Here is a 26,946-nt window from a genome sequence, read left to right as displayed (position 1 = left end):
CAGCGGATGGCCTGTCCCCCTTATTTACAGCAGGCAAGTCCACAGGAAGCTCATTGACAAGATGCAATAGATTGCGATGTAGAACACGCACTTTCTTCCCCTTTGCCTCTGAGGTCACTCTGTACACTGGGCTGTCATTGATCTGTTCCTTCACCACATAAATGGTGTTCTCCCAGTAGGACCTTAACTTGCCAGGACCACCCCTCTCAGTCAGGTTCCACACTAGTATTCTGTCTCCAGGTTGGAGTACCACTCCTTTCAAGTGCCGGTCATAGTGTTTCTTCCCACTATCACTTGACTTTTGGCTGTTTCCAGACGCAATCCTGTAAGCTTCAGTCATTCGTTCTTTCCATTTCTCAGCATAACCTCTTGCAGTTTGTGGCTCTCCATCAGTAACCAACTTGAACAGGAGGTCTACTGGCATTCGTGGATGTCGACCAAAAAGCAGAAAGAATGGTGAGTAACCCGTTGCTTCATGGCGCGTGCAATTGTACGCATGAACCATCTGTGGGAGATACTCTCTCCATCTTTCTTTTTTTTCTTCACCCAGGTTCCTCAGCATCTGCAAGATGGTATGATTAAAGCGTTCAGCTGGGTTGCCCTGAGGGTGGTACGGAGTTGTTCGAAAGTGCCCCACATTGCTCAAGTCCGGAAAAGCTCGTTCTCGAACTCCCGCCCCTGATCATGGTGCAGCCTTAAAGGGTAGCCAAATCTGGGGATATAATCACTGAAAATCCTTTCAGCTGCAGTTTTGTCACTCTTGTTGCGGGTTGGATAGGCCTGTATATCAAACCTGAAATCTGATAGCTCTCCCACCCATCTGAACCCAACCGCATTCAACTTGGCGGTACTCATGACATAAGTTAAGGGATTGTTATCTGTGTAGATGGTAAAATACGGGGCATAGAACAAGTAATCCCTGAACTTCTCGCAGACAGCCCACTTGAGGGCAAGAAACTCAAGCTTACCCGAGTGGAGTCTGTAATTCTTTTCAGCCGGTGTCAGTGTTCGGGAGCCGTATCCAATCACTCTTAGCTTCCCACTCTGATGTTGGTAGAGAACGGCCCCAAGTTCTTTATCAGATGCGTCTGTATGAAGGATGAAGGGAAGCTCAAAATCCGGGTAGGCAAGTACAGGGGGGTTTACCAACATATCAATCAACTTACACAGGGCACCCTGGTGCTTCTCTGCCCACTCAACTGGTGTTTTGGGTGGTAACTGTGCATCTTTCCCCGTCTGTCCTGTAACCTTCCCCAGAAGATGCTCCTCTTTGGTTTTCTTGGGTTGCAAAAGCTCATAGATGGGTTTTGCTATTCTCGAGAAATCCTGGATATATGAGCGATAGTAACTCAGGAACCCAGCGATCCTCCTCACATCTCCCACTGTGGCAGGTGTCTCCTTTTTCAGGGCGTACACTGCCTCGAGATCTTTTGGATCAATGCGTACTCCTTCAGCTGACACTAAGCGCCCAACATACCTCACTTCTCTTTTAAATAGGTCACATTTTGTCGGCTGGAGTTTGACTCCGTAGTTCTGCAGGGCTCCCAAGACTTTCCTCAGCCCTTCCACATGTTCCTCAAAAGTCTTGGCGTAGCACAAGATGTCATCCAAGTATGGGATGCAGCACTCATCCCGAAGGGGAGCCAGCATTTCTTCCATACTGCATTGGAATGCAGCAGGTGCGTTACTAAGACCGAAGGGAATTCGCACCCATTCGTAAAGGCCCCAGGGGGTGATGAATGCAGTCAGATGGCGGGATCCTTCTGCTATAAAGCCCTGGTGATAGGCTTTTCCCTGGTCCAAAATGGAGAACCAGTTGTACCCTCCCAAGGTGTCAATGAGGTCCTGGATTCTTGGTAATGGGTGGCGATCAGGTACTGTGCGCTGGTTCAGGAGACGATAGTCTATACAGAGTCTTAGGGAGCCATCCTTTTTCCGCACACAAACTATTGGCGCAGAGTAAGGAGATCTAGACTTTACAATCCATCCTCTTGCCAGGAGGTCCTCAATATACTCTTTAACCTCCTTATAAAGGGGTTTTGGAATTGAGGTGTACGATTTCTGAATTGGGGTTGTGTCTTTGAGTGTTATCGTCATTTCCAAGCTGGGAATGCACCCCATGTCATTCTCATCACGTGCAAAAGCCCCTGACTCTTCCCTTAACATTTTCTTGGCAACAGTTTGTTGGTCTTCAGTCAGGTGGCTAACATCAACAGGTGGATCCCATTCCTGTGTTGCTTGATCTTCACCGCACTGCTGGGGTATTCGAGATACATCAGAGTCGACATCTTGATTCACTTTGGGCTCACCGCGGTTTGGCAAGTCAGTTTGTACAACTCCTGCTATTGGTTCAATAGTTCCAAGGGCTGCTCTGCCGGTGAGGGTCACATCGTGCTTAGTGTGGTTGCCAATAGGTACTTTGACATATGGGACTCTGGCATCACAAACTGTGAGGAGGCTGTTGCCAACATCAAGCTGTTGCAGTTGTGGGTTGCTCTCAGTTGGCTCAAAGAGCACGAGGGGGTTGGATCTGTCAACTGTAGAGGAGACTTTACACTTAACATACTTAACTTGACCAGCTGGGATTACTACATCATACAGGCCCACTTTTAGGACACTCTGGCTGACCATGTTATCACTGGTAAGCTTGGTCTGGATGAAGTTGACCAGTGCCGTCGCTGTGTCATCCTGGAGGTTCATTGCGCTGCGCAGGAGGCTCACAATGGTGGGTATAAGGTTTGTACTAGCATTTGGCCCCAGTATTAGCTGTTCAATTACATTGAAACCAATCAGGGGGCAGTCCATGGGCACACTGCTTGCTAAAAAGGGGACTTGTACAGTCAAGTTTGGGTCACTATTCTCTGGGAGACTCACCATCACGCCCACCCAGCCATCGTAGGGTAATGGCTGGCCATTAACACCAAGCACACTAAGAGCCTTATCTCCAATAAGTTCTGTCAGTGGCCGGAGTTTGTGGTCAGAGAGGTAGGTTTTTGCCCACTGGCGATCAATGAGACTCACTTGTGCACCTGTGTCCAATAAACAGTCCACTGCAAAGCTATGAATGTAACATTTGATTTTACATTTTTTTCCAACAAGCTGTGCCACTCTCTCACTTGTCCCTGTGTCTGCATTTTTCGTTGGAAGGGTCGCCCAACTACTTCTGACATGAGCAAACTCTTCTGAGCACATACCTCGTGATTTTGGGTCTGGCTGTCCACTGGTTCTGGGAGTATGTATATCAGCAGAAGGCCAACTAGAGCTTCTGTGTTGGCTTCGTTTGAGACATCCCACTGCCCTGTGACCTGTCTCCCCACAGATGGGCAGTAATGCGTTACTTGTAACGTGTTACTGTAATCTGATTACTTTTTTCAAGTAATGAGTAAAGTAAGGGATTACTATTGCAAAAACGGTAATTAGATTACCGTTACTTTCCCGTAGGAACGCTGCGTTACTGCTTTACTAAAACCGTGATTTTTTGCGAGAATGTCTCACGACAGTGACGTAAGCGAGTGCGCTGTTAGTGACAACAGCTGTGTGCAGATCAACAATGGATCACATATCGATTGTGGGAGAGAGTATGAGCGTGCAGCGTTTAAAGCGTGGAAGTACTGACCTTATTTTGAGTTTGAACCCATAAAAAGTGACAAAAACATTAGCGTCCGTTGTGCGTGGGAAGAAAACTTCTTTTTACAGCGAAAAAACCCCCTAAACTTCCGAGCAAGCACAGAGTAGCTACGACGTAATGGGAAATTCACAGAGAAACTCGCGGATTCTTCAACTGACCCCGGCACACCTGCACCAGGGTAAACCTCCGCCTACCTTAGTCCTGCTTTACAGGTGAAAATAGAGCAACAGGACCGCTGAGTCTTTGACTTTATTTATTTTCCGCTGTGTTTTACTTGCATCTATTTGAAAGACTGAGTGTAAACACAAAAAATATTTTATTTTATGTGCTGGAATGTGCAGAAAATAGGTTTCAATGTTAAACTAATTTATTCAAGTCAGAATGTTGCATATAATTACATTTTTGCTTGATGCATAAAGTTAAAAGATTAAAACTGATAAAACAAGTTAAAAAAAGAGACCTTTCCATTTGATTACATTTTGTATGATGATTATGCAGAAAAAGTAGAATTGGGCTGAAAGATCTATCACTTTATCACCTCTTCAGGTTGTAAATCGGGTTTTTAAAAAGTAACTAAGTAACTAAGTAATTAATTACTTTTGAAAATAAGTAATCAGTAAAGTAACAGGATTACTTTTTTGGGGAAGTAATCAGTAATTAGTTACTGATTACTTTTTTCAAATAACTTGACCAACACTGCTCCCCACAGATAAAACAATGAGTGCATGAAGTGGCCCCGCTTTCAATACACTTGGGACAGCCGTACTGTTTTGCAGTTTGTCTGGGCTTCTGCTTTGGGTGTGCACACTGACAAGTGGGTTCACGAGCCTGACTGGCTGTGAGAGACTCCACCACTTTGGTCAGGGTTTCCACCTTTGCAGCCAGCTCTTCTATGACTTTATTCTTACTCTTAGATTTACAGTCAGTCATTTCAGTGTCTTTAGCCGGTTCAAGTTGAGCAGTATGAGCATGTGTTACCTTTTGTCGAGTGGAATATCCCAGCCTTCGCTGTCGCTCACTCTCTTCACTTGACACTTTGTTCACTTGCCTTATCAAGGCTTCATCTGACACACTGTAGTCTGATAGTAGTGGCTTGAGTTCATTACGAATATCACTATATTTTGGTAGAAGACCTTGATGAATGGTGCGTAGAAACACATTTTGGATCGTACGTGTCTCATACGCAACGTCCATGTTATCCTGCCTGGATGCAAACATGACTTTCTGCCTCAGTCCAATCATCCTGTAGAGGAACTATTGTGGAGTTTCATAGTCATGTTGCTTAGTGCTCAACAATTCCTGAAATAACTCACTCCCACCCTTCTCACTCAGGTGTGAACATAGTAAGCTGTTGAGTTCAATGAGGGTCAAGTCATCTTTACTGATCAACATGTCCTTAAACTGTCCAGGCTTGATAATACGGAGCACACCTTGAATGATCTCTCCCTCTGTGTGCTTCACCTTGAGCCCCTCCTCAATCTGCTTACACAGTCCATGGTAGCTAATGTCAGATGCAATGTCCCCAACCTGACCACCATATACTTTAAACTCCCTGCGTTGCAAAAATGGCAGGTCTGTTAGGGAAAACATGTGATCAGGCTTAGATTGTCGCATGCCTGTGGTGGAGAGGCTGTTTGTCACACTCTCAGCTCGAGGCTGGAGTGACTGTGTAATAGTGGGGGTGGGTGTGTCTTGTGTTGCGGATGTCACTTGTAAATCTGCTAACTTTTTACCAAGTGCCTCGTAGTTAGCCTTTAGCATTTCATACGTAAGTACTAGAGATGGCACGATACCACTTTTTTATGTCCGATACGATATCATAAATTTGGATATCTGCCGATACTGATATGAATCCGATATAGTGTTTTTTAATCAACAAAACTGTTTTTTTAAATATCTTGCTGCATTTTGTATAAGTTCATACTCAAGTTTAAAACAACAACTACACTAAAGCTATTCTGTTATACCTGTATGTTATAAACCCCCCCCCCCACTCTCCACCTCATGATGCTTAATCGACGTAATCAACCTTAATTTGATGCAGTGTGGAAAAAAATGCACAGAAATAAATTATTTTTCAAGAAATATTAAATAGATTCAACATCTTTCTTCAGCAGAACTGCAGACTGCACAGATGGTACCTTCCCAAAGGAAAAAGTAGTATAGCTTACTAGGGTATATATATTAGACTTAATAGTTACTATATACAGTAATGGACTTCTATTCATTTTACATCAAATTAAAACTTTGGGTGTCAGATAATTATTTATTAAAAGCTAGACATTTTAAATGAGAATAAGAAAGAAAAGTATGTCTTTGTGCCCCCTTTTCCCTGTTAATGCCCTATCGGCCCCCCTGGCTAAACTTTGCTAGATCCGCCCCTGCACAGTTACAGCCGTCAGCTACGTAGAAAAAGATCCTGGAGTAGAAAGTAATATTAAATAAATTCTAACAACAGCTTATCAAGCTTAAACGTGCTGCTGTTGTTTATCCACTGGTTTCCTCTTTCTGGTGCAAAGTGGGCCAAAAACAAACAAGAGAGACAGAAAAGCCGATCAGCTGATCATTAAGCAGTTTCATGATTGAAGTAGCAGCAGGAGAGGCAGTCGCTTGTTAAGCTTAACGCAGGAATGCTTTACAAACATTCAGAGATGGACTTACACACTTGCTTTACTTCTCTCGGGGATAACTTTGTCGGAGATGAAATGCCGGGTTGCTAGCGAAGCTCCAAATGCTATCCAGACCACCGACAGGTCCTGCATGCCACAGCCGCTCTATCACGTGATGCATACTGCTCCGACGTGCTAACGTTCTGAGGTGAGTTACCGCATGTCGCAAGTTTTCTGAGCTGCTTTCGTGATATTTAATGGATCGGATTACATTTTTTATTTTTCTCCGATATCCGATCCAGTAATTTAGGTCAGTATCAGACCGATACCGATACGTAATATCGGATCGGTCCATCTCTAGTAAGTACATCACTCTGTTCAGGGTGCTTAAGTGTTGTGAGAGTAACAACATTTTCCTTTGAGACTACAAGGTGAGATACTTCAGCTGTACGACTATCAATGAGATGAATATCTTTCAACAACAGTAGGTGTGAAAACCCCTGATCCTCTAAGTCAAGCAATGTCTTACAGCGCAGATAAGCACAAACATAATCAAAACAACTTTCCTCATCACCACGTCGTACACTTGCGGGGTCCACATCAGGTACTGGTGTGATGTTTGTAGCAATCTGGAAGAGTTCCTCTGCTGTCAGTGCATTAAGACTCTTTCTGATCTGCCAAGCCAGTTCTTTTCTTTCACTGTCCTCCATTGTGTGTCCTTTGGCTAGCAACTCCTCACAGTGCAGTCAGCTCAACCACGCAGCCCGTCACCTCTCCAGCAGGGGTTCCCCTCCTTGACACAGTTCCCTCTGCTGCCTCAGTTGCACGTCTGCTGTTCCAACACGCCTGCCCTGTGATGGCTGTCTCTGGTTCGTTGATTAAAGAATCAGCAGTCACCCTCGTAGCATGCTGATCCCCAGCCGGGCCACCAAAATTATGTTACAGACCTTCGATGGGGTCTGTTTTTAAACTGTTTTTTTTTAACAGAAAAGCAGAGACAGGAGACATCAGTTGCGTTCGGTCTGCAGGCTCTTCCTCGTCTGAGGCCAAGACGCGTTGCAACGGCCTATCGCACTCACCCCTATCTCCCCCTTGTGGCAATGCCACGCAATTACATTGTCCATAACTCTAAATGAAAAGTGCAATACCACCATAAAATCAGGTCTTTTACATCAAAAACAATTCACAAAAAAATTACAATTGTGACCATACACTTGTGGGCGTCACACAGATGTAACATTAAGTGAGGACTTTTTAGTAGTGGTGTTTTCTGGGTGGGTGATTCCTCTCTCACTGCAAACGAGGTACCTTCTCACATATTTCCTGAACGTCTGGTCTCGCAGTCCATAAACGATGGGACTTATAAACCGTGGTATGATCTGGACAATGACAAAGGAAGCAAATCGTATGGGACTTTCCCGGTTTGGGAATAAAAAAAACAAGCTCTGTTCAAAAATGGGCCTCACATAATTCAGCATAAGTAGCAGCACCTGAAAACCATGAAGAAGAATAGTGTTTCTGGCTTTTTTGATGTCACCGGTTAGTCCCTTGGCTGCAAACATAATCCTAGCGTAGGTGTATATGAGTGTGAGCCAGACCACGACAAGACAAACAATGTGTGAAGCGTCCCTCTTGTTCAGGCTGTATGTGCTTCTGAACACGAAATCTCTAACGCATCTCACTTTAGAGTGAAAGAACTGCAGAGGCTCTGTAGCCAGGAGGATGAACAGGTCAGGGAGGATAGAGAGTGCACTGGCAGCCCAGATCAAACCAATCAGAATGTAGGTTTTCTTGACTGTACAGATCTGCCCGTGACGGAGAGGCATGCAGACGGCGATGTAACACTCGATTGACATGCCAGCCAGATTTAATGGGGAGTTGTGGGTGACGATGATGGAAATGATCAGCAGGATGATGCAGTAAGGCACGAAGAAGATGCGCAGGGCGTAACTGATGATGAGGAGAAGAGTTGACAGGAAAAGCCACATCATGTCATTGATCACCAGGTGGATGAAGAGAATGTAACGAGGGTTTGAATGTAAGATCTGTAGAGTAAAAACAGTGAATCCACACATGTGAGGGAAACAGGATTCCTTTTAAAGCAATTTGATGTTTCTGCAAATGGGCAAGAAAAGATTTTCACTACATGGTACTGAAAGCAGACTCTACGGTTAGCAATAACTGACACAAAGTATTACAATAAGGATTTTTAACTATTCGAACTACTTAATATTGATTTAATCACATTTTCCTGAAATTTTACACCTTTAAAGAAAGCTTCCATGTTTTTCAGAAGCAGATGATTTTTATTTTATTTCAATAATACGGAGTAAAAGACTAGATTTAAAGGCATGCTTTGATGCATAAAAATACACTATTTGCAGAGAAGCACACTGTATCAATATTTCCTAATGTCGTTTTTTACATAGAAAAATCTGAAAATGAATCACAGTGAGAGTGATAAACTACTCTTTTTTCATGTATCACTTAAGATTCAGAGCAAAACCAGCACACCAAAAACATGAACGCATAAATATATAATACAAAATACTACTATACATATGCAGTCAGGCAGCAAATACTGATCTTTATCCTTTTAAACAAAAAGAAGAACGAGCTTTGCCATTAGATTAAACTCAAAACAGGTAAAACTCTGCATCCGTTTCTTTAAGCAGAACAAAACAAAGTCAGAAAGGGTTTGCATTTAAGATCTGCCCTGTGCTGCAGTAATAATAATCACAATTTTTCATGATTTGTACAACAATGTACGAGTTTATACCTGATATTTTCTGAAGGTGTGGATCAGGGTGCCATTGATGTAATTAATGGTGATGCAGAGGGCTGCAGCTACTATGTAGTTGGTCAGGAGGGGATTCTCCTCATACGAGGTTGGAGTGGAAGAGAAATTGACTGAAGACAAATTCATGTCTGACACGACAAATCCTCCCAGTCTGAAATGACACACACACACACACACACACACACACACACACACACACACACACACACACACACACACACACACACACACACACAGAGAGAGAGAGAGAGATGGTGTTGGAGGTTACTGTGTGGCATTGAAAAGGCTCAAACATTCATGAGTAAAAGAGCTGTTACAGTACAGCGCATTGATCTGTGAAAGACACTCGATGTTTCAAACACAGCTTGAAACTTTATCAAATCACAACTGCTCACATGTTCTTTACTTTCTTTGTTAAAATCAAACCTCCACCAAACAAATCCAAGTGACTACAGGAAACTGCATTCATTACACTTCTTCACTTCAGTTCTAGCTGCAATAAAACTGCTAGGACAACACTTGTAATCTAAAAATCTAAAATTAAAACCCCAGAAAAAGTTAAAATTATATAACAAATATGGAAAACAGCAAAAAAGGATATCAAACAACAACACAGTAATTTATAGTCTGCAAAGTATTTCCAGTCCAGTAATGCAGTAACAGTACACACTAAATAAAGATTGTACTTACCCTCACAAACAACATGCTCTATTAGATTGTAGGGAGTGCAAGGAATTTATATAGTTGCCAGTGTTTGCACGCCGGCTTCCTCCATCTCGCCAAGAGGTTTGGAGTTAGATTGGATAATCCCAAATGATGTTATATGCAGTGATTGGTTGTTTAGTCTGTTTGGTTGCATCATTATTTTGCATATTTGCCCACTTCTGGTGCACAAAAAGTTCCAGGATGAAGAAAAAAATTCAACACAGAAGAAAAAACAAAAAACTGGAGCCACATCAAAAATGAGTTGATCCCTACAGACTCTCACTTCAACTTCCTGAAAGGACAGTTTTACAGTCTGCTTTAAAAAAAAGGTTTCATTCCTGGTGTGGAGTTTCTCCCTTTATAAACACGGTATGTTGGGTGATAATATTTTCTTTTTCTCCTGTTTAAAAAAAATCTTAACAGGCATGTCTGCTACTCGGAGTCATGAAACTGGACTTTGCATGTTTATGCCACTGGTGCAGTGTCACTGTGCAAATTGTTACTGATTTAACGTTATTAGATATTTTTGTGGTTTTGTACTCTCTTACCTGAATCCTCATGCCATGAGACAAATGTTTTCAAAAACATCATTTATTTATATAGCACTTTAAAAACACACCTGGTAGACCAAAGTGCTGTACAATACTAATATGCACATAGTAATAAAACCAGAAATAGCAATAAAAAAAAAAAGTCAGTTACCCACAGAGTTAAAAGCCACGGAATAAAAATAGGTTTTTAATAAAGACTTAAAACTGGCACTGATGTAGCCTGTCTAATATGGAGAGGAAGGTTATTCCAAAGCATCGGCGCTGCAACAGAGAACGTTCGGTCTCCTCCAAGTTTCAGCCGTGACTTTGGGACTGAAAGCAGCAACTGCTCAGCTGACCGAAGGGAACGAGTGGGGACGTGGGGCTTCAACAAGTCAGACAAATAAACAGGTGCCAGACCATTTAGAGGTTTAAAAACCAATAAAAGGACTTTAAAACGGGTCCTAAATTCATAATTCGTTACCTCGAGGTGTTTTCAGTTTTGCTCATCATTGAGTGTTTTTTAGGTCTCAATGTCTTAAACTTATACTTTCTTTTAAATTCTTATTCATTTTGTTTCTTCCCCACATGCAGTGGGTTTTCAGGTGAAAGTAAAAAACTGGCAGTTCTTATGGGATTTGGGGAAAAAATAGACAAGACAAAATAATTTTGTACCTTGGTCTGGATGTCAGCTGATTTAGCCTTATCTAAACTTTTACAGGTTCCACTGATTACAGTAGGTGCGAGTTACGAGCTGAGCTGCTGGTTCCTTTGTTGCCTCTCTTTTTGTTTGGTTTTCATGTTGCTGAGTAACTTTTGTTTCAAGTCTTCTCAAGTGCTCAGATTGAGATTTTTGATAACTGTGAAGGTGTTTTTCTTTATCATGATGTCTTGTGTGGACGTAAAAACCTTTTTATATTTCAGATCATCATCATTATTATTATTATTATTATTATTATTATTATTATAAATATTATTTCTATTGTTATTATCAATAAATATTGTTATGCCTCCAGAAATACGTTCTTATGTGCTCTCTTTATCTTGTTATCGCAGCTTAGAGCGACTTGTGTATTTTCGTAACCATGACAACGTGAGAGCAGTGCACGCTGGGAGTCAGGAAGTAAATTTACCGTGTGGTTCTGGATATTGGTGTTTGGGCTCACGCAGTCGTTAGCTCCACCGTTACAGGTTTAATCCTTTTCCCTCTGCTAAGGCATAGTCTGTGAGTATAATTCATTTTGTACAATTAAGCGGTGAAGCGTTTTGAACTGTTGTCTGTTATTCGGTTAGCTTTATTGTGTCTCATATAAGCTGTGCGGCTAGGCTGTCAAGCTGTGATAATTAGCCAGATGCTTTGAGTTTATTGCATCTATAATACATTTCATATATTTCATTGTATTGTGTTTACAGTTTCACAAAAGTGCCCAGTAAAAAACTCCTGGAGTTCAACCGTCTGCGTCCTGGAGTTTTTCTTGGGAGTGTTTAAGCTGAATGGAAACTTAGCCCATTACAAATATGTTTTGGTGGCATAAAAAACCAAAACGTGTTACAAAATGCGTTACTATCAAAACATTTCCCGACCTCAGGATAAGTGTGCATTTGACATACCTGTAGGAAAAATTTGATCTGCCTTCACTCTTCAGAACAAAGCACATAAAGAGCCTGCAAGGCTTTATTTGGTTAGGACATAAATGAGCGTCATTTGAACATGAATGATGATCAGAAATGGTTGGTTGGTTTTAGTTTACTGTAATTGGCAGTTTAGAAACATACAAACATATTTCTGGCAAAAAACACAAATTTCAAAAGAAGATGTGCTACACCTAAAGCTGTTTCTGTTTGGGTGGATCCAGAAGAAAACAATAATTAGATGAAGAAAGACTGATGAACCTCAGTCTTTAAAACAGAATAAAGCTAGTGATGTTGTTTTGGTGTTAATTATCAGAGTCAGACTTTGGTGTATAACGCTGGTATCTTTTCAAGTACTTTCTGAATGTCTTGTCCTGTATGCCATAAACTGACGAGTCGAGCCAGAATGTGAACGAGCACCGAGATTGTGTAGCGAACAGTCAGCACTCATTTTGGGAACAACCTTGTCAAACCACTTAGTATCAAATCACAAATCAGCACCGTTGTTTACAGTGCACTCAGTTTCTCATCCACTCATCTTCTTTAGTTTTTTTTAATTCACTGTGTTTATGCACTATTTACCTTCCCACTGTTGCCAGATTGCTTGCTCATAGGGGGTCATCTGATTGTTGGGGTTTTCCCTGTTTTTGCTGTATTGTAGGGTCTATACCAGGGGTCCCCAATCCCAGTCCATGAGGGCCGGTGTCCCTGCAGGTTTTAGATGTGTCCTTGATCCACCACAGCTGATTTAAATGGTTAAATTACCTCTTCAACATTTCTTGAAGTTCTCCAGAGGCCTGGTAATGAACTAATCATTTGATTCAGGTGTGTTGACCCAGTGTGAGATCTGAAACCTGCAGGACACGGCCCTCGAGGCCTGGAGTTGCCCACCCCTGCTGTAAAGGGACCAGTCATGTATAATCCCCCAACAAAGGCCAAGTCTGAAGCATGAATGCTCTTTGTCACAGTTTCTTAAAAATATATGAATCAGTCACAGCAATTTTCATTATCCTTAATTTTTAAGATAAAAAGGCCAAGAAGAAGAGAAGAAAATGAAGCATATTCTGACCTAAGAGGACTTTATTTATTATTTATTACCAAAGCATGATGCACAGTAAACCCCAAACTAACCTCTGATCATTGAAGGCTGGTGGTGAGTATTTTCTGCTTTACTTTTAGTGTTTTCATTGCACATTAACATGGAATTTATAAAAATGTTTCATAATTTCTTGACTAATCCCAGTGGATATTTTCTTTTCATTGAATAATTATAAGCCCCCCCCCCCCCCCCCCCCGGAAAAAAGAAATATGCTTTATAAAATCAAGCAATAGTATTTATTTATTTATTTGCAGCATAAAAAACACAAATTAAGTTAATAATAAAGTTTTATACTGTTGCAGATGTAACATTAAGTGAGGCCTTTTTAGTAGTGGTGTTTTCTGGGTGGGCGATTCCTCTCTCACGGCAAACGAGGTACCTTCTCACATATTTCCTGAACGTCTGGTCTCGCAGTCCATAAACGATGGGACTTATAAACCGTGGTATGATCTGGACAATGACAAAGGCAGCAAATCGTATTTGACTTTCCCGGTTTGGGAATAAAAAAAACAAGCTCCGTTCAAAAATGTTCCTCAGATAATTCAGCATAAGTAGCAGCACCTGAAAACCATGAAGAAGAATAGTGTTTCTGGCTTTTTTGATGTCACCGGTTAGTCCCTTGGCTGCAAATATAATCCTAGCGTAGGTGTATATGAGTGTGAGCCAGACCACGACAAGACAAACAATGTGTGAAGCGTCCCTCTTGTTCTGGCTGTATGTGCTTCTGAACACGAAATCTCTAATGCATCTCACTTTAGAGTGAAAGAACTGCAGAGGCTCTGTAGCCAGGAGGATGAACAGGTCAGGGAGGATAGAGAGTGCACTGGCAGCCCAGATCAAACCAATCAGAATGTAGGTTTTCTTGACTGTACAGATCTGCCCGTGACGGAGAGGCATGCAGACGGCGATGTAACACTCGATTGCCATGCCAGCCAGATTTAATGGGGAGTTGTGGGAGACGATGATGGAAATGATCAGCAGGATGATGCAGTAAGGCACGAAGAAGATGCGCAGGGCGTAACTGATGATGAGGAGAAGAGTTGACAGGAAAAGCCACATCATGTCATTGATCACCAGGTGGATGAAGAGAATGTAACGAGGGTTTGAATGTAAGATCTGTAGAGTAAAAACAGTGAATCCACACATGTGAGGGAAACAGGATTCCTTTTAAAGCAATTTGATGTTTCTGCAAATGGGCAAGAAAAGATTTTCACTCCATGGTACTGAAAGCAGACTCTACGGTTAGCAATAACTGACACAAAGTATTACAATAAGGATTTTTAACTATTCGAACTACTTAATATTGATTTAATCACATTTTCCTGAAATTTTACACCTTTAAAGAAAGCTTCCATGTTTTCCAGAAGCAGATGATTTTTATTTTATTTCAATAATTCGGAGTAAAAGACTAGATTTAAAGGCATGCCTTGATGCATAAAAATACACTATTTGCAGAGAAGCACACTGTATCAATATTTCCTAATGTCGTTTTTTACATAGAAAAATCTGAAAATGAATCACAGTGAGAGTGATAAACTACTCTTTTTTCATGATTTGTACAACAATGTACGAGTTTATACCTGATATTTTCTGAAGGTGTGGATCAGGGTGCCATTGATGTAATTAATGGTGATGCAGAGGGCTGCAGCTACTATGTAGTTGGTCAGGAAGGGATTCTCCTCATACGAGGTTAGAGTGGAAGAGAAATTGACTGAAGACAAATTCATGTCTGACATGACAAATCCTCCCAGTCTGAAATGACACACACACACACACACACACACACACACACACACACACACACACACACACACACACACACAGATGGTGTTGGAGGTTACTGTGTGGCATTGAAAAGGCTCAAACATTCATGAGTAAAAGAGCTGTTACTGTACAGCGCATTGATCTGTGAAAGACACTCGATGTTTCAAACACAGCTTGAAACTTTATCAAATCACAACTGCTCACATGTTCTTTACTTTCTTTGTTAAAATCAAACCTCCACCAAACAAGTTACTACAGGAAACTGCATTCATTACACGTCTTCACTTTAGTGTTTGCTGCAATAAAACTGCCAAGACAACACTTGTAATCTAAAAATCTAAAATTAAAACCCCAGAAAAAGTTAAAATTATATAACAAATATGGAAAATAGCAAAAAAGGATATCAAACAACAACACAGTAATTTATAGTCTGCAAAGTATTTCCAGTCCAGTAATGCAGTAACAGTACACACTAAATAAAGATTGTACTTACCCTCACAAACAACATGCTCTATTAGATTGTAGGGAGTGCAAGGAATTTATATAGATGCCAGTGTTTGCACGCCGGCTTCCTCCATCTCGCCAAGAGGTTTGGAGTTAGATTGGATAATCCCAAATGATGTTATATGCAGTGATTGGTTGTTTAGTCTGTTTGGTTGCATCATTATTTTGCATATTTGCCCACTTCTGGTGCACAAAAAGTTCCAGGATGAAGAAAAAAATTCAACACAGAAGAAAAAACAAAAAACTGGAGCCACATCAAAAATGAGTTGATCCCCACAGACTCTCACTTCAACTTCCTGAAAGGACAGTTTTACAGTCTGCTTTAAAAAAAAAGGTTTCATTCCTGGTGTGGAGTTTCTCCCTTTATAAACACGGTATGTTGGGTGACAATATTTTCTTTTTCTCCTGTTTAAAAAAAAAAATCTTAACAGGCATGTCTGCTAATCAGAGTCATTAAACTGGACTTTGCATGTTTATGCCACTGGTGCAGTGTCACTGTGCAAATTGTTACTGATTTAACGTTATTAGATATATTTGTGGTTTTGTACTCTTTTACCTGAATCCTCATGCCATGAGACAAATGTTTTCAAAAACATCATCATCATCATTTATTTATATAGCACTTTAAAAACACACCTGGTAGACCAAAGTGCTGTACAATACTAATATGCACATAGTAATAAAACCAGAAATAGCAATAAAAAAAATTAAAAAAGTCAGTTACCCACAGAGTTAAAAGCCAGGGAATAAAAATAGGTTTTTTAAATAAAGACTTAAAACTGGCACTGATGTAGCCTGTCTAACATGGAGAGGAAGGTTATTCCAAAGCTTCGGCGCTGCAACAGAGAACGTTCGGTCTCCTCCAAGTTTCAGCCGTGACTTTGGGACTGAAAGCAGCAACTGCTCAGCTGACCGAAGGGAACGAGTGGGGACGTGGGGCTTCAACAAGTCAGACAAATAAACAGGTGCCAGACCATTTAGAGGTTTAAAAACCAATAAAAGGACTTTAAAACGGGTCCTAAATTTATAATTCGTCACCTATTCGTCATCTTCTTTTATTTTTTTTAATTCACTGTGTTTATGCACTATTTACCTTCCCACTGTTGCCAGATTGCTTGCTCATAGGGGGTCATCTGATTGTTGGGGTTTTCCCTGTTTTTGCTGTATTGTAGGGTCTATACCAGGGGTCCCCAATTCCAGTCCATGAGGGCCAGTGTCCCTGCAGGTTTTAGATGTGTCCTTGATGCACCACAGCTGATTTAAATGGATAAATTACCTTCTCGACACGTCTTGAAGTTCTCCAGAGGCCTGGTAATGAACTAATCATGTGATTCAGGTGTGTTGACCCTGGGTGAGATCTAAAACCTGCAGGGACACCGGCCCTTGTGGACTGGGATTGGGGACCCCTGGTCTATACCTTAAAACATAGAGCCCCTTGAGACAATTGGAGATTATGGATCGGAATTTCAGGAGCAGGACCACGCCTCCAAACACGCTCCTTCTGGCTTTCATCTGTATAGGTTCTCCCAGTTCTGCAAGCTATCATTCTCGTTTACATGCACCTCCCTCCCTTCCTCCCCTTTTCAATTCTGTAACTACTTCACTTCTATTTAGTACATGGTGATCTGCCAGGGCTGGGATTTAGGTTGGTTAGATGCTGAAAGACCACGTCTTTCATGTGAACATGGAGGGGAAACTCTTGGTATGTTGAACTCTCTTTATATGTTTGTGAAAGTTCTCAGTCATCCAGGTCATCATAGTTTAAGGAGCTTAAAAAGAAAAGTGTCTGGATCTTTAAGTCGTTCACACACATGGACCAGAACCTACTCTTTGACTTCCACTCCCCTCTGGAACACAAACTTGGAGTAATCAGGACTGTTCCCTCTGGGACTGTGGCAGAAGGGAAAAAGGAAGAACACACACATGTAGGGAAAGCCCATCTATGTCCACCGTGAATGACTATTCTTGAAAAGAGGTGTGCCTTCCGACACCAACTCTCTGCCATCTATAATCCAATTTTGAGAATGGCCCAAATGCCTTAATGCCCACTCACATCCTGGGCCATTTGACCTCAGTAAGTCACTCGATAGAGTGGGGCTATGTTTCACAATGGGTTCACCTGAAACCTTGGCTGATTGTGACCCACACATGTTTTCAAACCTAGGCTCTTGGGATTTGGCAGAGGATCAATAGGGGGTTCAGGACCCTCTTAAGGAAACTCCCAATAGCCCTTAAAAATCTGGGCCTCTGGGATTGCTCTTAGAACTGAATACACTTCTTGGATGAAACGTCTTCAAGAAACTTACAGAAGTCCGGATGCTTTTCTTTCCAAGCTCCTTAAACTGTCTTTGTAGTCCAGGCCCAGGATGGACTATGGCAAAGACATAAATAATGAGGATCATTTGTACATGAATAATGAAAAATGGTTGGTTTTTGTTTTAAAAAGCCTCATCTACAAAAGACTGAAGATGGTTTTAGAAGAAGATGGCTTTAGTTGATCTCTAATAAGAAACAACACATTTACATAAGTACTATGACTCTGACAAGAAATAAAGCAGACTACAGATCATGCACTTCTCAATAAAAGAATGTAATAGCACATTAAGGTAGGTGTCATCAGCATCGATCAACATGCTGCTATTTTTATGAGCACCACACTAATGCTGAAGAACTTTCCATTCTGTAAACCTTAGTGTTTTTACCTTAATGCATTAAGTCATTTAAAAATATCACCTGGAATGTATTAGTTAATTAAAGAGAAACTCTTAAACTCAGAAGAATGTATTTTGGATCTTATTTTATCAAGGAAAAATCACTGCATTCAACTCGTTTAAATATAGATAATATGATAAATAACTGCACATAAGAAATGTCAGGAAAGACTCTGAAATAAAGTTTTACCATTTTTTAAGTCACCAAATATTGGCTTGAAAAATCCTGGCTGGGCTCTACTGACATCTTCTGGTGGGCACTTCTGACTGTTTTAGAGCTCTTGGGTTCCTTCACATTGCTCCTAAAAATGTATATATTTAAAATATTTTTCTGTATTATTTAGTTATACTTACTCTTTTTGCATTGGTTCTTTTGGTAATATCTACTTCTTATGTTGATGGCTTTTGTTTTGCCTTTTTGTGCAACATTTTCTTCCATCTTTATTAACTTTGCTTTCATTTTGTCCAGTTTTATTTCCGTCCATATTTTCAGCTCTCTGGTTGAATTCTGCAGTTTTTGTCTTTCCGAACACTAAAGTGTCTTATAAAATCGTGTCTTATAAAATTGCCATATAGTGAAAGTTACTGTTCGACACATTCAATGTGACATTAGATTAGAAAGATATGCAAACAAAAAAGGACAATAGAATAAGATAAACAAAGACTACTCAATCTCAGTATTTTAAATTAAAAGCGCTGATGGCATTGTTTTTAACTTTTGTTAACATTAGCATTTGGTGAGTAGAACAGATATTTTCTCAGATATCTTCTGAATGCCTTGTCTCGTATCCCATAAACAAGTGGACTAACAAGTCGAGGCAGAACGTGAACGAATACTGAGATTGTGTAGCGAATAGTCAGGACTCCTTTTGGGAACAACTTTGTCAAACCATTCAGCAGCAAATCATACACGTAGGTGAGCATGCACAGCAGCAGCTGGAAGCCGTGCAGCAGTACAGTGTTTCTTGCTTTCCTGGCGTTTGCAGCAGCTGCCTGTGCAGCGAAAAGGATTCTGAAATATGTGTAGACAAGGGTGAGCCAAACAATAACCAGAAATACAATGTTGGATATAGTTCTCTTCTTTTCTAATTCAGGAAGTCTGAAAACAGTTTCTCTAAGGCAGAAAACTCTTGAATGAAAGAAATCTCTGGATTCTGTGGCCAGGATGGTGAATAAATCTGGCAGAATTGTAAGTGAACTTAGCATCCATATCACTGTGATCACAACGGTTACATTTTTGACTGTACAGATCTGTGAGTGCTGGAGAGGGAAGCATATGGCAACATGACACTCTACTGCCATCACAGCAAGGGTCAGTGGAGTGTTCAGGCTACAAATTATGGAAATCAACAATAAAATGATGCAAAATGGAACAGGAAGAGTGAAAATGATGTAGCTGAGGACTTGAAGGAGGGTGAATATTATGAGCAGCAGGATATCAATGATTACCAGATGAATGTACAGGATGTAACGAGGATTTGTGTTGAAAACCTGAAGAGAAGGACAGGATAGTTTAGACTTATAGGTACATTACAGATGATCACCTGAGAATATGCATGAAATAAATCACATTATACGATGTCCCACATACATCCCAAACATATTGAATTATACAAAATGAATATCAGGAATGAATAAAATACAGACCTCATGTTTTTTGAATGTGTGCACCAAGCTGCTGTTGATGTAGATGATGGAGACAGAGAGACCCACGGTAACCAGATTCTTGATGATGGCTGTGCTTAAGGAGTCCTGATACACCGCTGTTGTCGAATTCATACCAGCATTTGAACGGTTCTTGAGACGTCTGAAAAGTTTTCTAAAAACTGGACACTTTATTCATCAGCATTTCAGGTTCATATAACATAAAACATTAATATAGGAAAGCTTCAATACTGAAGGCTGTTTATCTTGGAAACATTATTCTCAATAAGAAAAATAGCAAATAGAAGCCAGAAGAGTAAATAAATATACATATATGTATTCATTATATGCTTTTTTTTTTTCTTGTAAGCCCAATCATAATGGTAATGATGATGATCCTTCTGTTATATGTTTAATTTTTATGCACAATGTCATTTTTTAACCTACCAATCTGTTGCCAAGGAAAGAAAAACAGCAAACAGTAAAACAACGGTTCGTAAGGCACACATATTATTTATACTGTAACACTTGATAACATTTAAAAAAACATCAAGTGAACACAATGATGAAAAAGATCGTTATTATGTGATATCGTTTTATCTCTTTACACACAAACAATTTAAGAACAGGCACTCACCTGGTTATGATCTCATACCACACAGGTCTGGTAAGTCAGGTAGATTGTCACTTCTAATATAGAGTACTGGTACTAGTCAGGTAATAGTGAAGGGGTCTGGTTGTGTGTGTGCATGTGCACGTGGTTTCATGAGAGCCTTCAGAGTGCGTGTGCCTTAGCTCATTACGTTTCATAAATCCTGATGCTTACACGCAGTACTGAACAAACCAATTTAGATGAATGAAATCTTAAATAAAATTCTACTACAGCTCTTTACAATCCACTTCTTTTGCCAGATACTTTTTTTCAGTTGTGACTGATGACCTAAGGAGGGTATAATGAAAGCGAACCTGAACTTTCAATCGTTTTCATGGCATGAGAGACAAAATTTCAACAACACCATGGTGGTTGCTGGTTTACTTGTGGTTCCTGGAGTATTTTAACCTCCACGGCATGCATTTTTAATTTCTCTTTGATATTTGGGCTGATTGGGGCTGGAGAAATGTAAAAACAAAGAATTACCAGCTTTTTTTTTTTTTTACCTTATTTTTGTTTTTAAGAAAAAATCTGAGCCACATCTGAGGATATTCGTTTAAAATTTTGATAGAACAGTAGCAGTATAATGTCCTGTATATCAGGCCCTTGCAGAGCAAAATTGAGTATTTTGGTCTAAATAACCCAAAATGTGATGTCCACATATGTGGACAGAGGTAAAAAGTAGAATGGGAGGCAAGGCCTTCAGCTTTCAGGCCCCTCTTCTGTGGAACCAGCTTCCAGTTGGGATTCAGTAGACAGAGACCCACTCCTGACGTTATTCATCAGCATGTCACTTCTCAGGGAATATATAACAGAGAAAACTTTAATACTGACATTGTTTGTCCTCTCATAAATATTATTATCACAAAACAATCTATGGCTTTTAAATCAATTTACAAATATAATTTTGATAATATGTTTATTACATAGTTTTGTCTTACACTGTAATGCCTACCATAAACTAGTTTTCTCATTTTCTGGTGATTGATGATGACCATTATTTTAAATGCATCACACTTCTTATGGACCATGTCCATCCATCCTCTCATCCTATTCAGGATCATGGGGCGTTGGAGCCTATCCCAGCTGTCTTCAGGGCAGGGTACACCCTGAACAGGCCACCAGTCTGTTACAGGGCTAACACGCAGAGACAGACAACACTCACATTAGTGCAAAAGGTTGCCCTATTTCCAATTTCGAATCAATTAACACTAAAACAGGGACACACAGGGAAAACATGAAAACTCCACACAGATGTTAGAACTGAACTCAGGACTTTCTTGCTGTGAGGTAACAATGCTAACCACTAAACTACCATGCTGCCATGTGCTGCCACCATATCATTTTTTTAAACTTACTCATTTATCGGCATAGGGGAAAACAAAGGGAGAAAAATGGTACACCATAGACTAAACACTAAATTGAAGCTGCTAATTTAACCTTGGTCTTCAGTTGTTATTTTCAACATGTCTGCTATCGCCCTGTAGCCCTCACCTCAGTAGTGATGAAGTGTTTTGAACGCCTGGTCAGAGACTTCATCATTTCTTCACTACCAGACACACTGGACCCACTACAGTTCGCTTACCGTCCAAATCGTTCCACAGACGATGCCATCTCTCATCTCCTCCACACATCACTCACTCACTTGGACATTAGAAGGGGGAATTATGTTAAAATGCTCTTCATAGACTACAGCTCTGCATTTAACACCATAATTCCCTCCACACTCACCACCAAGCTGGAGCTTCTGGGACTCAGCTCATCTATGTGTCAGTGGATCTCCAACTTCCTAACTGGCAGACCACAGGCAGTAAGGATGGGCGGACATGTCTCAGCCTCCACCACTCTCAGCACTGGAGCCCCCCAGGGGTGTGTTCTGAGCCCCCTGCTGTACTCTCTGTACACATATGACTGCGTGACCACTACCAGCTCCACCACCATCATCAAGTTTGCTGACGACACCGTCGTGGTGGGCCTGATCTCTGATAACAACGAGACGGCCTACCTGAAGGAGATTAGGAATCTGGAGAACTGGTGCCAGAGGAACAACCTCCTTCTAAACATCAGTAAGACAAAGGAGCTGATAGTGGACTTCAGCACTAAGCAGGAGAGGAACTACCAGACCCCCGTCATCAACGAGTGCCCAGTGGAGAGAGTGGACAGCTTCAAATACCTCGGAGTTCACATCACGCAGGACCTGTCATGGTCCTGTCACATCAACACCGTGGTGAAAAAGGCCCGTCAGCGTCTCTACCACCTCAGACGCTTGAGAGACTTCCAACTGCCCTCCAAGGTGCTCAGGAACTTTTACTCGTGCACCATAGAGAGCATCCTGGCGGGAAACATCTTAACCTGGTTCGGGAACAGCACCATGCAGGACAGACGAGCTCTACAGAGGGTTGTGCGGTCAGCTGAGCGCACCATCCGCTCCGAGCTCCCTGACCTGCACTCGATCTACAGCAGGCGGTGCTGGACCAAGGCCAGGAAGATCGTGAAGGACCTCAGCCATCCCAACAACAGACTGTTCTCTCTGTTTCCGCTCCCTGAAGACCAACACAGAGAGACTGAGGAGGAGCTTCTTCCTGCAGGCGATACGGTCTCTCAATCACACCACCACACAGTACTGACCCACACATATGGTTCTTACACACACACTGGACTTTCTGGACATTGTGTATACATACATATGTATATATATATATATATATATACATATATATATATATATACATATATATATATATATATATATATATATATATATATATATTCAAATGATTTAAAAAAAAATGTTCATTTACCTGTTACTACCACACACCAAATCCGGTCGTTGGTACTTGCTGGCTTGGGTAGCCACTAGGTAACAAAAGCTCAACACTTCGCCTGCATCCTGGAGCACTTCTGTTGTGCTTTGTACGTGTTTTGGAGTTTTTACATGTTTTGGAGTTTTTACATGTTTTGGAGTTTTTACATGTTTTGGAGTTTGTATGTGTTTTGTCTGTAGGGGCCACCGTAAATCTACTTTTTATTTATTCTCTCCACATAAAATGTAATAAATAAATCATATATTACAAAAACCAACTATTCGCAGTTCAACTTTTAGCTATTTAAATTTTCAGCTTTTTCCTTTTAAACAAATTTTAAGTAAAACAACACAAAACACTGCAAACCACAACACAATTACATATAAATGAAAATATGAAAACAAAAAGAAGATGCACATTCTCTGTCATATGGGCCTGCATGAATAAACTTTGTGAATCCTTTAACATCCACAACTGTATTTACTATACCTTTCTAATGTGACATTGTTGTCCCTGGCTCTCTCTCTCTTCCTCCCGCTCTGTTCCTGTGCTACTGCGAGTGTAAATTCCGCCCCTCCCCCCTCTTCCCAGCACAAAGCACAAGGCTCATGTGCTGAGTGAAGCGGAAAAAAAGAGTGAGAGAGAGAGAGAGAGGGTGAGAGAAAGAAAAAAAAAAAACCCCACGGCTGGCAATAAGGATCCGGCTCGTGTCGTTCACTTCAAAGATCCGGCTCTAAGAGCCACTTCGTTCGCGACCGACACAGCATCCATAATTTAAGACAAATGTATTATTATTACCATATTATTCCATTTGAGCTCACATAAATAAATAAAAAACACAAAATATTCTTAAATACAGTGGAACCCCGACTTACGAATACCCCATGTCACGAAAAATTCAAGTATGATACCAAATAACACAAGTGAAAACTGAAAAGCTGGATCAGATCACTGACAATGAGCCAGTCCATTCAGATCAGTTCAGTGGTGTTCTTCATTCACTTCATCACTGCAAGTTCAAGCACTAATGTAGCTTACAGGAAGCCAAAAGCAATAATTACTAATTAACAGTACTATATAAAGTATCCTGCTCTGCAATTTCAAAATTTCCCTCCACATAAACCACCACATAAAATCCATTAGTGAGCCAATGGTAGCAAAATGTTTGCAGGAAAAAGGCTCATTTGATTATTTTCCCATCATGCACATAATTGGAGAACCTGTTTTACATAAGTAACAACAAAACTGTTATACCATTTTTCAATTTAGCACAGTAATGCTTTATGGAAAAACGGACTGTCAATGAAGTAGCATCTTACTTTGGAACATATTACACTAAACACTGAGCACCAAAAATGAATCCAATAACACCAAATTCTGAAAACTCATGAAAATATGTTTTTATTTGCTGTAGGTTAGGTTACTGCAGTTTTCTCCTTTGTGATACAAACAGGAAGTTACAGTATTTCTGCCTACAACTTCAAAATGCAGAGACTAACAGAACACTGTTTCACTGTGAATGAGAGTTTAGAAAGATCAAAAAAATTGTAAGTCAGGATGATATGAGAAACATAAAGTGAATTTCACTACTCCCATTACTTATACTTAGCCTGTATCTAAAAGAAAATGGTAATAAAATTAAGAGAAATTGATAAATGTGTAACGTCAACAATGTCTGTCTTGTCTGGGTTACCTGTGTACAAAAGCATTAGCATTTTTTGTATGAAACAAGTATTTTTTCAGGTACTTTCTGAACATCTTATCTCGTATCCCATAAACAACTGGACTGATGATTCGAGGCAGAACATGTATTAGTATTGAGACTGTGTAGCGGATAGTCAGTACTCCACTTGGAAACAAGGATGTCAAACCATTCAGCAGCAAATCATACACGTAGTTGAGCATGCACAGCAGCAGCTGGAAGCCGTGCAGCAGTACAGTGTTTCTTGCTTTCCTGGCGTTTGCAGCAGCTGCCTGTGCAGCGAAAAGAATTCTGAAATATGTGTAGACAAGGATGAGCCAAACAATAACCAGAAATACAATGTTGGATATATCTTTCTTCTTTTCTAGCTCAGGAGGTCTGAAAGTTGTTTTCCAAAGGCAGAAGACTCTTGAATGAAAGAAATCTCTGGATTCTGTGGCCAAGATGGTGAATAAATCTGGCAGAATTGTAAGTGAACTTAGCACCCATATCACTGTGATCACAACGGTTACATTTTTGACTGTACAGATCTGTGAGTGCTGGAGAGGGAAGCATATGGCAACATAACACTCTACTGCCATCACAGCGAGGGTCATTGGAGTGTTAAGGGTGGAAATTATCGCAATCACTAGCAAAATAATACAGAAGGGCACATGAAGAGTGAAAATGGTGTAACTGAGAACTTGAAAGAGGGTGAACATGATGAGCAGGAGGATATCATTGATTACCAGATGAATGTACAGGATGTAACGAGGATTTGTGTTGAAAACCTGAAGAGAAGGACAGGATTTAGAAGATGAAAGGTGAATTATTCCACTAAACATTGAACGGTGGATAAAAAACAACTGCTCCAGTGACCAAACTTGGACGTCCAAAAATATCACTTAAAAGACGTCACTCCAACGTCTCTTTGCACGATGGAATGTTCACCGTGCAGAACATATCACATTCTGTCGTCTAGTATGTAGTTCTAAATGGATGTAATAAATAGATGCAAAATTTATGAGCAGGATACAGACCTCATGTTTTTTGAATGTGTGCAGCAAGGTGCCGTTGACATAGATGATGGCGATACTGAGGACCACAGTTATCACATTCTTGACAATAGCTATGTTTAACGGGTCCCGATACATAACTGTTGTCAAATTCATGGCAGCATTTGAAAGGTTCTTGAGTTGGCCAAAAAACCTGTAGACATCATTGATTGTTATGGCAGGTTGTAACACAGAAGGTGTTAACTTTAAAAACACGGCAAAGTGTTGATATCTATGAGCATTCCTTATCTGATTAATAATAATCTTAGAAATCTTAAATATTCTGCAACACTATTACACCAACCATAAAACACCATATCCAAGCATGAAAAATTATTCATTTTGCTTAAGCAAATAATTTACATTTCAGAAAATGCATTTTCTGCAATGTAATCCACCATAAATTATTTATTCTCATCAATTTTATAAAGTTCAAAAACCTTTCTGCTCCAGTTTACAACAAACTATGCTTTTCTGCACTAAACTCTGCTTTAGTTAAGTGTGAACTGCAATAAGACATTTTCATTAAAGAAAAAACGCCACATGTTTGTCCTATAACATTAACTTAGTCACAACGAGCTGGATAATAGTAGCATTCTCATTCAAAGCAGTAACTTAAATCATAGTTGATAATTGCGCCTGGTTGTGTTACAATCAGAGTTATTATATAGCTGATCACATAAAATATACTACACTAAATGATTCAATACAATACAAATCTCAAAGAATATATAAATTGTTTTTATAAACAACCCCACCCACCAAAGAATAGGTGCTCACCTGGTTATGGTTGACTTCTGTCTTGTAGCACTTGCCAGTGATTGATAATTTATAATAGTGGTTATATGCAAATGACGTCAGGTGTGTCTATACTGTATGTGTGAGAGAGGGAGACAGTGCCTAAATGTTTGTGAGTAGTAGGAGTGCTCGTACCCATTAGTGCATGCACGTGTGTATTAGGCACTTTTGCTAGCTCACAGAGAAGAGACAAGAATCTCTGCAAATGTGTCAATATCATGCTTTGTCTTATGGTCCATCTCCTTAGGTTGACATGACACCAACACATGGTCTAGTGTCTTTGTTTAAAGTTTGAAAAGTCAGAGGATATTGTCAGCATTTAGGCTACAA

General features: G+C 40.4%; 5 protein-coding genes across 5 annotated transcripts in view; 1 reads left to right on the top strand and 4 right to left on the bottom strand.

Annotated features, from left to right (window-relative positions):
• LOC309706828 (uncharacterized protein) overlaps positions 1-26,946 on the top strand; it is a 127,476-nt gene that overhangs the window by 81,214 nt on the left and 19,316 nt on the right. The gene's annotated exons all lie outside the window — the stretch shown is intronic.
• On the bottom strand, positions 7,461-9,163 carry LOC309707358 (odorant receptor 131-2-like; the record flags this gene model as incomplete). The annotated part of the gene is made up of 2 exons (XM_082534672.1): positions 7,461-8,282; positions 9,017-9,163. 2 exons carry the CDS (start codon positions 9,161-9,163, stop codon positions 7,461-7,463), a joined length of 969 nt encoding a protein of 322 aa, XP_082390798.1.
• On the bottom strand, positions 13,292-14,730 carry LOC309707356 (odorant receptor 131-2-like; the record flags this gene model as incomplete). The annotated part of the gene is made up of 2 exons (XM_082534669.1): positions 13,292-14,119; positions 14,584-14,730. 2 exons carry the CDS (start codon positions 14,728-14,730, stop codon positions 13,292-13,294), a joined length of 975 nt encoding a protein of 324 aa, XP_082390795.1.
• Positions 18,694-19,761, bottom strand: LOC309707353 (odorant receptor 131-2-like; the record flags this gene model as incomplete). Its single annotated transcript, XM_082534667.1, has 2 exons — positions 18,694-19,473; positions 19,630-19,761. 2 exons carry the CDS (start codon positions 19,759-19,761, stop codon positions 18,694-18,696), a joined length of 912 nt encoding a protein of 303 aa, XP_082390793.1.
• Positions 24,772-26,095, bottom strand: LOC309706832 (odorant receptor 131-2-like; the record flags this gene model as incomplete). The annotated part of the gene is made up of 2 exons (XM_082533739.1): positions 25,804-26,095; positions 24,772-25,554 (listed from the first exon to the last, which is right to left on the bottom strand). Exons 1-2 carry the CDS (start codon positions 25,933-25,935, stop codon positions 24,772-24,774), a joined length of 915 nt encoding a protein of 304 aa, XP_082389865.1. The 5' UTR covers positions 25,936-26,095.

This window comes from Aulonocara stuartgranti (genome assembly GCF_965226115.1).
Source record: "Aulonocara stuartgranti genome assembly, chromosome: 5".
Taxonomy (NCBI): domain Eukaryota; kingdom Metazoa; phylum Chordata; class Actinopteri; order Cichliformes; family Cichlidae; genus Aulonocara; species Aulonocara stuartgranti.
Note: the sequence above shows the minus strand (reverse complement) of the source record. Positions and strands in the feature narration are given on the sequence as shown.